The sequence below is a fragment of the Lepus europaeus genome, chromosome 14, assembly GCF_033115175.1.
Source record: "Lepus europaeus isolate LE1 chromosome 14, mLepTim1.pri, whole genome shotgun sequence".
In the NCBI taxonomy this organism is placed as follows: domain Eukaryota; kingdom Metazoa; phylum Chordata; class Mammalia; order Lagomorpha; family Leporidae; genus Lepus; species Lepus europaeus.
The window spans coordinates 37,813,428-37,827,658 of record NC_084840.1 but is presented as its reverse complement, the minus strand read 5'-3'; the positions used below and the strand labels follow the sequence as shown (position 1 = coordinate 37,827,658).

Genomic DNA, 14,231 nt, shown 5'->3' with positions numbered 1-14,231 from the left:
GGCCATCTTCCACTGCCTTCCCAGGCCACAGCAGAGAGCTGGACTGGAAGAGGAGCAACCGGGACAGAATCCGGCGCCCCGACTGGGACTAGAACCCAGGGTGCCGGTGCCGCAGGCAGATTAGCCTATTGAGCCTCGAAGAGTGACAGAGAGGGAGAGATGGAGAGAGGCCTTTCATTCATTGATTCACTCCCCAAATGGTCGTCAACAGTTGGGGCTGTGCCAGATGAAAGCCAGGAGCCGAGAACTCCATCTGGGTCTCCCACATATGAGTGTCAGGAACCCAAGTACTGGAACATGAGCAGGAAGCTTGATAACCAGCACACGAACCAGGTACTACTACCATGTGGAATGCGGTATCCTAAGGAGCAACTTCTGTGTCATGCCACAATGCCAGTCCCCAACATGATCCTTCATAACAATGCAGGGGCATGTTTGCTACACAGTGTGAAATGTGATTTTCCTGTTAAATCTAATCTTTAATATCAAGTCTCGATTCTAAAGTGCACATTTTTAAACATGACAGTGGAGTAGACTTAGAATACATGATGCTTGACAGTTGGAAGCATTTTTTCTCCCTCAGGTGCCTTAGCTGCCTTGAAATATAGTATAATAGACTTCTTCAATTTTGTTTGATATGCTAGAGAATTCAAGATATTTTATCAATGTAATAGAAGCTTTTTTGGGGGAAAAAAAGAGGCACTGCCACAAAAATATACGTGAAGAAAGGCCAGCACTGTGGCATAGTAGGCTAAACCTCCACCTATAGCATCAGCATCCCATATAGGTGCTGGTTCCTATCTCAGCTGCTCCTCTTCCAATCCAGCTCTCTGCTTATGGCCTGGGAAAGCAGAAGTAGCTCAAGTACTTGGGTCCCTGCACTGGCATGGGAGACCTGGAAGAAGCTCCTGACTTTGGGTTGGCCTAGCTCTGGCCATTGCAGCCATTTGGGGAGTGAACCAGTGGATGGAAGACCTGTCTGTCTCTCTGTCTGTAACTCTACCTTTCAAGTGAATAAATCATTAGTAAAAAATATATACATACATGAGGTGATGGCCAAAAACTTAATTTTGAAAATGTCAAAATATTAAACTGTGTATATCTTAGGAACAAGGAAGCATTGCAGTATAATTCAATTACTTAGATAATTCATTTGATTGTCTCCAGCTACCCAGTGAATTGAGAACCTTATGTTTTTCACCAAATAACTCAAGAAGCTGTAATTAAAAAATCAGCTTGCTTATGAGACCCATCACCTGAAAGGAACTTAAAAACACCAGAACGTATATATATTTTTTATGAGAAAACTGAGACCTTAAAAAATTATGTGACTTGTCCAAGGACATCTGGCTATTCATGGCAAGTGAAATTCAGAATCTAGGTCTTCTTTTTTTTTTTGACAGGCAGAGTGGATAGAGCGAGAGACAGAGAGAAAGGTCTTCCTTTTTGCCGTTGGTTCACCCTCCAATGGCCGCCGTGGCCAGCGCATTGCGCTGATCCGAAGCCAGGAGCCAGGTGCTTCTCCTGGTCTCCCATGGGGTGCAGGGCCCAAGCACCTGGGCCATCCTCCACTGCACTCCCGGGCCATAGCAGAGAGCTGGCCTGGAAGAGGAGCAGCCGGGACAGAATCTGGTGCCCCGACTGGGACTAGAACCTGGTGTGCCGGCGCTGCCCAGCGGAGGATTAGCCTGTTGAGCCACGGCGCCGGCCCAGAATCTAGGTCTTCTAATGTGTGCCCTTTTCAATTAGTGATCTGCAGCTATATAAATTGCGATAATTATCTTAATCATTTTCAACTGATTAGTCTTAAGTACTACTCTGCTGGTACAGAAAATGTTGACATCAGTTGTCCAGAAAGTAAGACATCTTGAAGAATTTTAAGGACATATATAGGTTTTTTCACCACACCACTGAAGTTCAGACAGATGGAGCTAGATTATGATCTTATTATTTTCCCTAAGTTCAAAATCCTAAAATGAATCATGTGGGGAAAAAGGTATCAGGTAAATCTGAATTATAGGACATTTTACGAGACATCTCTGGCCTGGACTCTTCAAAAAGTGAATGGTATGAAAAAAGTCAGGGACAGCAGTAGATTAAAGAATCCAATTCTTTATTAGGTACAATTACATCCCAACAAAAATGAGGACATTTTGGGACAACTCAGAGATCTGAATATAAACTATAGTATTAAGTCCCCTGGAAGTGATGATATTGTGATTATCTTAAGTATTCAGGGAAAAAGTAGCTGTATTTTGCTAAATTTATATTGTTACTAAACTTTCAAATGGCTTAGTGGAATGTATGCATAGAATATACACGTATGTGTGCACACACACATTTAGGGAGAACAAGCATATAAGTGGAAGAGAACAAATGTACAAAAAGTTGATAGATGAAAAAAACTATTTAAAAAAATGCTATCTACCTTGTATGGATTGCCCAAGATTCCTTATATACTGTATAGTATGTGCTTGTACATACTACACACACACATGTAATTCTCAGCTTTCTGTAGGTAGAATTAAGTGTGTTCCCAGGATTCCTAGAGTGCACCCTAAATATGCCTTTCTGATTACTGGAGTATCTGTACTATTATCTCCTCTGTAACAGAGTTGAGTGTTGACTAAAATGAAGGAGCTTTCATGCACAATTTTAAGTGTCTGTTAATGACATACAAGGTTCAAGTCACCTTATCAATTTTCATTCTCGCAAGTTTTTAAGTCACTCTTGCCGGGAGCTTCTTCCAGGTCTCCCACGTGGGTGCAGGGGCCCAAGCACTTGGGCCATCCACCACTGCTTTCCCAGACCATAAGCAGAGAGCTGGATTAGAAAAGGAGTAGCCGGACATGAACCGGGCCTCATATGGGGTGCCAGTGCCACAGGCAGAGGCTTAGTAGCCTGCTACACCACAGCACTGGCCCCTAAGTCACTCACTTTTTTTAAAAAAGATTTATTTATTTATTTGAAAGTTAGAGAGAGAGAGAGAGAGAGAGAGAAAATGAATCACCTATCTACTGAGTCATACCCCAAATGGCTGCAATGACCAAGGTTGGGCCAGACCAAAGCCAGGAGCCAGGCTTCTTCCTGGACTCTCACGTGGGTGCAGGGGCCCAAAGACTTAGGCCATCTTCTGCTGCTTTCCCAGGTGCGTTAGCAGGGTGCTGGATTGGAAGTAGAACATCTGGGAATCAAAACCGGCACCCTTATGGGATGTCAGCATCACAGGTGGAGGCTTTACCCACTATGAGACAGCACTTGCCCCAGTTTCTTTTTAGATTTATTTTTATTTATTTGAAAGGCAGAGTGAGAGAGGTGGACAGAGAGAGAGAGACACAGAGAAGTCTTCCATCTGCTCGTTCACTCCCAAATGGCCGCAATGACCTGAGGTGGCTAGGCCAGGTTGAAGCCAGGAGTTTCTTCCAGGTCTCCTTTGTGAATGCATGGGCCCAAGCACTTGGGCCATCTTGCGCTTCTTTCCCAGGCACATTAGCAGGGAATTGGATCAGAAGTGGAGTAGCTGGGACTTGAACCAGCACTCAAATGTGAAACCGACATCACAGGCAGCGAATTTACCCGCTATGCCACAACACTGGCCCCACTCATTTTCTTAAAATGGTCTTGTAAGACATTAGAAACTCTGGAGTGAACAACAACAACAACAAAATCTCTAATCTCTGTTGGATGTAAACATAAGCAACGGATTTTCCAACCCTCATATGAAAACACTTTTATTTCATAATGGTGTATATTTCCTATAGTTTAGTGAAAGCAGTGAAATATTTTAAGAAATACTTTGTTTATTCAACCATATTGCTTAATAGATCATCTAAGGCCAAAAGAATTCATGATGAAAGGCTTTACCCCCACCCATGAAAACAAATTTTTTCAAAAATAATTTCAATATTAAGAAGTGATATAATGATTCGATGGGGACTTAGAAGTACTACCAAGCAAAGGTCAGGGAAGAATCACTTTACTGATGCACCAATGCTTGATGTTTATGTTGAAGATACGGATATTTTCTAGGAGAGGGAAAGCAGAGTGAAAAAGTATGTGGTTTGGAGAGTTAAAGGTGTTTGGGAAACGAAACAGCTTGATGTTTGCTTCAGTCAATTTTAAGTGCAAGACAGTAGAAGTAGGTAGTGGGAGATAACCTCTATCATAGGTTACCTTTTGCACCTGGTCCCAAAGAAAAACATGTAATTGGAACTATATGCACAGGCCATCCTTTTAATATAGGACCTTCTTTAATACATAAGAACTGGTGGGACCAGTGCTGTGGTGCAACGGGTTAATGCCCTGGCCTGAAGTGCCAGCATCCCATATGGGCGCTGGTTCAAGACCTGGCTGTTCCACTTCCGATCTGGCTCTCTGCTATGGCCTGGGAAAGCAGTAGAGAATGGCCCAAGTCCTTAGGCCCCTGCACCTGCGTGAGAGACCCAGAGGAAGCTCCTGGCTCCTGGCTTCGGACAGCGCAGCTCCGGCCGTTGTGGCCAATTGGGCAGTGAACTATCAGATGAAGACCTCTCTCTCTCTCTCTCTCTCTCTCTCTCTAACTCTGCCATTCAAATAAATAAAATAAATCTTTAAAAAAAAAATTGGCACAACCTAGAGTTTATCAGGATATACAGAGTTCTGGTCTCTTCTACGATAATAAGACATGAAAAGCCATTTGGTTTTTAATGTCCTTATCTGTTCACTCCACCAAAAGTAGTACACTCTGGAGGTTCTGATATACTCCCTTCACTGGTCTGCGGGATAAACATACAGGGGTAAGGGGGAGAGTCACCAATAAGCTAGGGCATTTACACGTTTATATTTCCAAATTCAAGTTCACTTTAATCCCTCTAAGTCAACCTTCTCCCATTACTTTGTCACTTTTTCTCCTGGGAATGTCCTTCCACCTTTACTGAATGGATACAAACTGTCTTGAGGAAGCCTTTCCTGATGAAATCCTCATGGAAGGTATGTACATCCAATTTTGATGATGACATTGTAGACAGCGTTACAAACTGAACCCCTTCACTGTGTGAGACCAGGACTAGTAAGAATAATGAACTTCCCCAAGAGATTATAATTTCTTCCCTATACTTAAGTACTTGTTAATAAAAACCAATAGCCTGGAAAAGGGATGGTGGGGGGAAAACAACTCAAATTCAGCAAACGTCTTCTCTATAAAATAGCAATACAGCAGTGGTTCTCTGAGACTGGTCTGGTTATCCCTGGGGTTCAGGGAGTCTGCAAGGCCAAACTATTCTCCTAACACTAAGACGTTATTTGACTTTTTTTAAACTTATTTCTCGGAAGTATTCAGTGGAGTTTTCCAGGAGGCAATACAATAATGTGATGACATTATTGTTCTGATAGCTAATGGAGTATGTGCTGTGTATTCATGTGTTTTCTAGAATTTTCTAAGATAAGCTCTTAGAGTCTTCAATAACTTAAGAGTAGAAAGGTATCTTTATTATTTTCTTTTTATAAGGCAGAGTTAGAGAGAGAGAGAGACAGAGAGAAAGGTCTTCCTTCCTGTGGATCACTCCTCTAATGGCCGCTATGGCCGGCGCACTGCACCGATCTGAAGCCAGGAGCTGGGTGCTTCCTCCTGGTCTCCCAAGCAAGTACAGGGACCCAGGCATTTGGGCCATCCTCCGCTGCCCTCCTGGGCCACAGCAGAGAGCTGGACTGGAAGAGGAGCAACCAGAACTAGTACCCGGCGCCCCTACCGGGACTAGAATCCTGAATGCCGGCGCCGCAGGCGGAGGATTAGCCAAGAGGCGCCGGCTGTAGAAAGGTATCTTGAGACAAAAAATTTGAGAACTACTGGTATAGAGTGAGAGATAACAGGAATACAGCTTATCTACTTAAAAGCAAAAAACAAACAAACAAGAAAACTTCCTAATTTTCCTCCATATGTGCAATCTTTATAAAGTAAATAGGCAATGTGTATCATGAAAAAACTACATATGGATGTTTTGCACCAAAATATCTAGCACTAGTTCGTAACAACGTGTCTGAACAGGATCTAATTTGAGGCACTAAGAAGGATAAAACACCAGCTTGAAAAGCGCCCCTATCAAACCAACATGAATTCTGCTATAACTGAAGCAAGAATAAACAGCAAATTTATGATGAAACACAAGTGAAAGAATGGGAAAATCAATGATGCTTTACAAAAAGTTAATGGGGGCAATGGACAGCCCTGATTAGTTCTTTTGGACATCTTTTTTTATACAACGATATCAGCTGTTTACAAATGGATAACTCATTTGGAAGAGGGAACAAGAATAGAATTGTCAAAGATGAAGCCCACTGTGGCAGACCACCCACATCTATTTGTGAGAAAAAACTTAGTATTTTGGGGTCCCTAAACTGGAGAGGATGAGCAATTAACAACAGAAACAACAGTCAACACCAGGTATCTCAACTGGTTCAGCTTACACAATTCTAACTAGAAAATTAAGGCTGAATACGCTTTCTGCTTGATGGGGGCCAAAACTGTTGTGCCCAGATCAGCTGCTAACAAGGGCAGAGCTTTCAATGGAAATGTGAAACAATGGTATCAAGATCCTGAAGCATTTCTCTAAAGAACTGTAACAGGAGATGAAGATGGCTCACCAGTATGATTCTGAAGAAAAAGCACAAAGCAAAGACTACATCAAGAGGTGGAAGTGGTCCAGTCAAAGCACATATAGATAGGTCAAGAGAAAAGGTCATGGCAACAGTTTTTTGGGAAGCTCAAGGCTTTTTACTTGCTGACTCTCTGGAGGGTCAAAGAACAATCACAACGTCAGCTTTTCAGCAGAAAAATGTCTGGGAAAGCTTCACAGAGTTTGTCTCCACCATGGCAATGTTCCTGCTCATTCCTCTTCTCAGGCAAGGGCAAGTGTGTGAGAATTTTGATGGGAAATCATTAGGCACCTACCTTACAGTCCTGACTGGCTCTTTCAGACATCTGTTTGCCAATCATAAAAAAATCTTTAAAGGGCACCCATTTTCCATTTTTCTTCAGTTAATAAGTATCACTGACATGGTTACATTCTCAGGACTCTGTTCTTTTGTGATGAACTTAATGTCTGGTATAAAAGTGTCTTTAACTTGTTGGAGGTTATATTGAGATAATATAAATATTTATATTTATATCTTTTAATTCCATTTCCCAAACATTTTTTGAAGACCCCTTAGTATTTCCTACTGATCAACCTGCTCTATAACTGAAAATTTCTTTCTTTTTTCTTTTTCTTTTTGACAGGCAGAGTGGATAGTGAGAGAGAGAGAGACAGAGAGAAGGGACTTCCTTTTGCCGTTGGTTCACCCTCCAATGGCCGCTGCGGCCGGCGCATTGCGCTGATCCGAAGCCAGGAGCCAGCTGCTTCTCCTCGTCTCCCGTGCGGGTGCAGGGCCCAAGCACTTGGGCCATCCTCCACTGCCTTCCCGGGCCATAGCAGAGAGCTGGCCTGAAAGAGGGGCAACCGGGATAGAATCCGGCGCCCCAACTGGGACTAGAACCCGGTGTGCCGGCGCCGCAAGGTGGAGGATTAGCCTGTTAAGCCACGGCGCGGGCCTGAAAATTTCTAACATACTTGAAGGAAACATGTAAAAGGAACGATGAACAGGTATTAGATTTTTTTTTAACCTCTCTCTCTTTTTTTTTTTTTTACAGGCAGAGTGGACAGTGAGAGACAGAGACAGAGAGAAAGGTCTTCCTTTGCCATTGGTTCACCCTCCAATGGCCCCCGCAGCTGGCGCATCGCGCTGACCTGATGGCAGGAGTCAGGTGCTTTTCCTGGTCTCCCATGCGGGTACAGGGCCCAAAGACTTGGGCCATCCTCCACTGCACTCCCGGGCCATAGCAGAGAGCTGGCCTGGAAGAGGAGCAACCGGGACTAGAACCCGGTGTGCCGGCGCTGCAAGGCGGAGCATTAGCCTACTGAGCCGCGGCACTGGCCAGGTATTAGATTTAACTAGCTGGAGTGCACTAGAAAAGTATCTTGGGACAAAAGCATGTGTTTCTGTGTTATTGCTGATGGGAAAATTTCATTTCAACTAATAAGTCAGAATTCTCAATTAACCTTCAGGCAAATTCATGTTTTAACCACTAGCTGGATTCCATTAAATTTATAGGAACTCCACTTGGAACCACAGAGAGAAACATTTGACAGTTTCCCAAATCATCTTTTAAAAGCCTCCTGTACTTATTTTCCAGCATTGTGTTCTTGAGCCAAAAGTTCTATTTTCAAAGCTATCCTTGATCTGCTCCCTAAGGGTAGGCCTTCACTTAACCTTTGCTACTTGTTTCAGTCCCTCACGCATCTATCAAGGGGGCCTAGGTGACATACTAATGCTGCATCAGCACAAATTTGTCTGTTTTATTGGAAAACAACTCAAAGTACATGTTTTGTCATTTTAAAAGTTGTGTTCAGCCAAATAATTTTAAAATACATAAGAAGAGTTAAATACTTAAAACTATTTCTGTATAACCAAGTTTTCTAAGCTCTGGATACATTCTTAGAGCAATATTCAATGGCAGGAAAAAACTCAATTTAATACGGCTTTCAATTAGTCTCAGAATCAGTGGACTGGACAGTCAAATTTCAAATACCCATGTTAACAGGTCTCAAAAACTATTATCAACTAACACACAAATACTTGAAAAGTATTATAGCAATTTTAGCTTACAGCAAATCTTTTAAATATCAGATTAATAATACATGGATTATCTGTCTATAAATTTGGTGCTAACAACAGTTACCACTGAAGTCCTAATAAGTCAAGTAAATAAACTGGAAAAACACACACACACACACACACCTGAATAACATATAATACATAAACTAGCTAATCAGCCGCCAAACAGCTGATATTTAGCTTTGTCAGCTATCCTAATTCTCATTAAATAATATTCAAACATGCCCAACCTTAATTCCATTTTAAAAAAATGTAAAATCTTACAATGAAAGGAACCATGTAATTTATACACCAGACAGCAAGCACATCTACTAAAGTATCTTGATTTTTTGGTAAATAGTTGTTTAGGTCTAAATGGTCACTTAAGTTGAAAGACGGGTTAAGCACCCATCAGACACTGTCTCCTGACTGCAAATTCCATAAAAAGATCATAATTAAATTAATGCTGACACCTAGTGGTAGGACTGAACATCTTTCTTCTATAATGTTATTGGAATTGTACCTTTTGACACCAAACCAATGAACCTACAACCAAAGACACTTCCAAATCCCCACGAAAGATTATCCATTTAACCTACTGAAGAATTACTTATTAACCTTCAGTACAGAAAGGAAGAAGACAATAGTTCCTGTTACTAGAAAACTGCATTTGCAGTGAAAACTGGCTGCACAATCTATTCCTGGGGGCGAGGTGATGGTGGTGATAAAAGGACTTCTATGAAAAACTTGTGTTTGAAAGTATAAATCTGTAACCTTAAAAGGTGAGAGGAGCCAACTGCTTAAAAATTAAGCACGGAGGTGAATATCTCACTTAATATTGAAAGGGATGTCATTTATTAATAAATCATGCAATGTGTTTTGGCTGTCTCCTTGGATAGGGTAGTCCCTCCCCTTTCAAAATGTTTTAATTTTAAAAAGGTAAAATGACAACCAAAGAAACCCTCACAGTTTTCTACAACACTTATAAAACAGAACTGTGAACATTCTAAGCTTTACAAAGCCATTGTCTGGCTGAATGGCTCAATTCAATCACATTAGGCCCAATTTCCAGTCCATGAAATGTACAGCAGGAATTCGGATCAAACATCATTCTTTGTAAAAATTTGAAGGGATTTTTAAGATTCTGTATGAAATGTTTTGAAAAATCAGGGACAATCAATTTTGAAATAGCTATTTTCAACCCATCCTGTAGACTGGCATGGTTGAAATGCTATGTTGACTAGAAAAAAAAAATCTACCATCAGTTTGAAATATTTGCAACTTTTCTTCTAAAAAGTATTAATTCCTTTAAAAATATAATTATATTTTAAATGAGATGCAAGACTAAAATATGGCATGTTGATGAATAAGAAAATGCTATACACAGCACATTCAGAAATATGTCTTTGTCCTCTCAAAAAACAATCCAGAGCCCAGATTTAGCTTCTGCACAGATTTGGTTTGCAATCATTTCAAAATGTCCACCTCCTTCAATCTCCTTACCACTTAAAGACAAATTCACGGAATGGCAGCAACATAACTGGCTGAACTAAGATATTCATCGAACCTTCAGACAAATCTCTGGAGTGAAGTAACATCCCAATGGCAAATTCAGAACTTAAAACCGCTCTTAAAGCTGGTGAGTGGGTGTGAATCACTAGCTAATGAACTAATTGAGAGAACCTGTGAAGGAGCACGTTGCTTCACTAAAAATGGGAAATGTCAGGATGAAGCAAAACCGGAATGGTCATTTCCCTACTTTAGTGGTCAAGTAGGGCGCTGGGGTTAAGGTCTCGAAAACACGTTTGGAATCTTCTGAACCGGGGTCTGGGGGAACTGACCAATCCTAGTCTCTTCTCCAACAAGGAAACTTGGGTGGTTGGGGGAACAATACGTTATTCTTCCAAGACAAACCAAGCCTGGCTGGGATTTTTGCCTACTTCTGAGTTCTCTCCCCTAACCCCGGCCGGGGGCTGGAAGGCGGTGTACAAAAGGCAGGCAAGACCGCTCGGGGGTCCACTGTCAGGTCCGGCAGAAGGGGAAACCCAACTCCGCTTAGGTCTGCCGGCCGGCTCACTTCCGGGCGGGGGGCAAAGAGCCCCCTCCCAGGCGAAGTTCCCTCGGGAAGTCGCCCCCGGTCCCGCAGCAAGGGCGCAATCGGGGACCAGCCTACTCCCGCAGACGGTCGCCGAGGGAGCGATCCGGGCGGCAGGGGCGCGCTCCGGGATCTGGCACCGGCTAGGGCTCGCGGGGGGTTCCCTCCCTGGGGAACGCGCTCCTCTCCCCGCCCCTTCTTGAACCTCGGCCCGAGGGAAATGGCGAAGGGGACCCACGGGGGCCTCACCAGGCGGAGCTGGCTAATTTCGTCGTAGGACATAAAGCTGAGGATGTTCTCGATGGCTACGATGGGCAGCGCCACCAGCGTGTTGTTTTGAGGCAGCTGGTCTGGAGCCAGCGCCGACGCTGGGGGCGCCTGGGACCCCGGCTGCGGGGGTTGGGACGGGGGCGGTAGGGGCTGTCGCTGGGCAGAGCCCGCAGCAGAAGAGGGGCAGCCATCGCCGTGGCCGCCGCCTCCTTCCTCAGCCATCCGCTCCTCCGACGCCGCCGCCATCTTGGGAGTTTGATTCCTTCCCCCACTGCAAGGGGAACAGGGACACTTCCGGCGCGTCACTTCCTCCTCCTGCAGCCGCGGAGGCGGGGGCGCCCGGAGGAGGGGGAGGAGCCTCTGGGGGTGACAGGCGGAAAGAGAAGAGTGCCTGGCGAGGTGTTGAAGTGGGGACCCGAGAAAGGTGGTCTTCGTCAGCTCTTTTAGCTAAGATTGGAAGCTACTTGAGAGCATGGGAGTCCTGTCTATTTAAATGAACTTCACTGGCGCAGTTTTCCTTAAAGAGCTTCCTGACAAAGGCTGATAATAGTGCTGCCTAGTAAGTGTGAGATGGAATATCATTTTTCAAGCATCATAGTAATATTATTGATTTAGGTAAATAAAAAGGAAAAAATGCTGTTAACAACTGCAGCATGGATGAGCCTTGAAAATATAATAATCCCCTAGTGTATCATTCCATCATTGAGATACCTGAAACAGGCAGATCCACAGAGACACAAAGTAATCAGAGGCGGTGGTGGAAACAAGGCAGGGACTCCAAATGGGTGCAGGATTTGGTGGAGGGGTGATAATGAAAATGTCCTGAAATTAGGTAGTGGTGATGGTGGCACATCCATTGAATTGTATAATTTAAAGTAATGAATTTTGCTATATACAAATTATATATCCCATTTAAAAACAATCAGCCAAAGATGGTAAAACTAGAAGGTAAATACGTAATGAGGAACATAATATATACATAGTGTCAAAATAACTCCCTATGAGACTGGCACTGTGCTGTAGTGGGTAAAGCTGCCGCCTCTGATGCTGGCATTCCATATGGGTGCTGGTTTGATCTCGGCTGCTCCACTTCCTATCCAGCTCCCTGCTAACAATCTGGGAAGGCAGCAGAAGATGGTCCAGGTGCTTGGGCTGCTGCCACCCGTCTGGGAGATCCAGAAGAAGCTCCTGGCTCCTGGCTTCAGGCTGACCTAGCCCCCACCATTGTGGCCATTTTGGGAGCAAATCAGTAGATGGAAGATCTCTCTCTCGCTCTTTCTCTCTAATTCTGACTTTCAAATAAATAGATATGTCTTTTTAAAAAAGTTTATAATAGATAAATTTTGTGGATACCATTATAACCAAATGATCAAGACAAACGTCACAAGTTATGGGGGAACCGATATCTTGTGCTTCTTAATATGATACCCTGGAAAGGACCCAACATGATGTGTATTCCTGCAAAAAATGCATAACCTCAATTTTTAGAATATTTATTTATTTATTAAAAAGAATCACAGAGAGAGAGAGAGAGTGCATGCACAAGAGAGCGAGCACTCATCTACTGGTTCACTCCTTAAATGGCCATAATGGTTGGGCCAGGCTGAAGTCAAGAGCCAGGAACTTTGGGTTTCCCACATGTATGGCAGAGGCCTAAGTAGGTACTCAGGCCATCCTCTACTGTTTTTCCCCAGCTGTTAGCATGGAGCTGGATTGGAAATGGATGCTGGTGTCATAGGTGGCAGTTTTCCCTGCAACACCACAATGTCATCCCCCACAATCTCCATTTGAGGTAGGCAAATCTAGATGACTGGCCCATACTCTTCAAAAGTATTAATGTCATCAAGGACAAAGAGGAGAAGTGTTTGGCCTAGAGGTGAAGACACTCATGTCCACTTTGAAGTGCTTAGGTTTGATTCCTGTCTCCTGCTCTCAATTTCAGTTTCCTATTAGTACAGACCCTAGGAGACAGTGGCCATGGCTCAAGTAATTGGGTTCCTGCCATCTATATGGGAGACCTGGAATGTATTACTGGCTCATGGTTCCTGTCCTGACTAAGCCCTGGCCAACGTGGGCATTTAGGGGAGTAACTCAGCAAAGAGGAGCTCTCTCTCTTTCTCTCTGCCTCTCAAATAATAACAAGAAAAAAAGACAAAGACTAAGGATTTGTGGCACATGAAAGAAGACTAAAGACTCATGGCAACTTGAGTCATGAATGATCCTGCATTGGATCTTGGATCGGGAGAAATGGTTATAAAATATTATTGTTACAATTGGTGAAATGTGAATATGGACTATGTAATAGATAGCAACATTATAATCCTATTACAGTTTCTGATTTAGATAACTGAATTGTCTTGGCAGAGAATGCTATTAGGGAATACACAATATAGTATTCGGGGTGAAATTGATGTCTCAGTTTACTCTAAATGTTTCAAATGGGGCCCGTGTTTGGCACAGCAGTTAAGATGCTACTTGGGATGCTTGCATCCCATATCAGAGTGATTGGGTTTGCGTCTTGGCTTTGCTCCCGATTCCAGCTTCCTGCTAACATGTACCCCAGGAGGCAGCAGGTGATAACCCAAATACTTGGGTCCCTGCCACCCATATGTGAGATCTGAACCGAGTTCTGGGCTTCTGGCCCAAGTCTAAATGTTGTGAGCATTTGGAGGGTGAACTAGCAGAGGAAAGATCTCTCTGTCTCTCTCGTGTGTCTCTGCCTTTAAATAAATAAATAAATTTTAAAAGTGGTTCAAACAAAATGAGAATGAGATTAGTAAAGCAAATTGACAAAATGCTGACAACTGATGAGTTTGCATGCAAAGCATATGAGAGTTCCTTATAGTGTCTTGCAATTATTTCAGAATAAGAAACTTGTAAAGGTTGGTTAATATTTCCCTATCTTTGTAACTCCATTAAAATTCTATGATAAAGACAAAGGTGCACAAATAATAGAATTTTTTAAAAAAAGATTTACTTATTTATTTGAAAGTCGGAGTTACACAGAGAGAAGGAGAGGCAGAGAGAGAGAGAGAGAGGTCTTCCATCTGCTGGTTCACTTCCCAATTGGCCGCAACGGCCAGCGCTAAGCTGATCCAAAGCCAGGAGCCAGGAGCCTCCTCCGGGTCTCCCACACGGGTGCAGGGGCCCAAGGACTTGGGTCATCTTTGTTTTTTTTTTTTTGACAGGCAGAGTGGAT

The 14,231-nt window shown here is 43.2% G+C and overlaps 1 protein-coding gene across 1 annotated transcript in view; it reads right to left on the bottom strand.

Annotated features, from left to right (window-relative positions):
• FBXO28 (F-box protein 28) overlaps nucleotides 1–11,287 on the bottom strand; it is a 34,745-nt gene extending 23,458 nt beyond the window's left edge. Inside the window, exon 1 of the mRNA XM_062210444.1 lies at nucleotides 11,012–11,287. Within this exon, the coding sequence (XP_062066428.1) occupies nucleotides 11,012–11,278 (267 nt within the window). The 5' untranslated portion in view covers nucleotides 11,279–11,287. The remainder of the gene's footprint in view (nucleotides 1–11,011) is intronic.
• Between the last annotated feature and the right edge of the window lie 2,944 nt (nucleotides 11,288–14,231).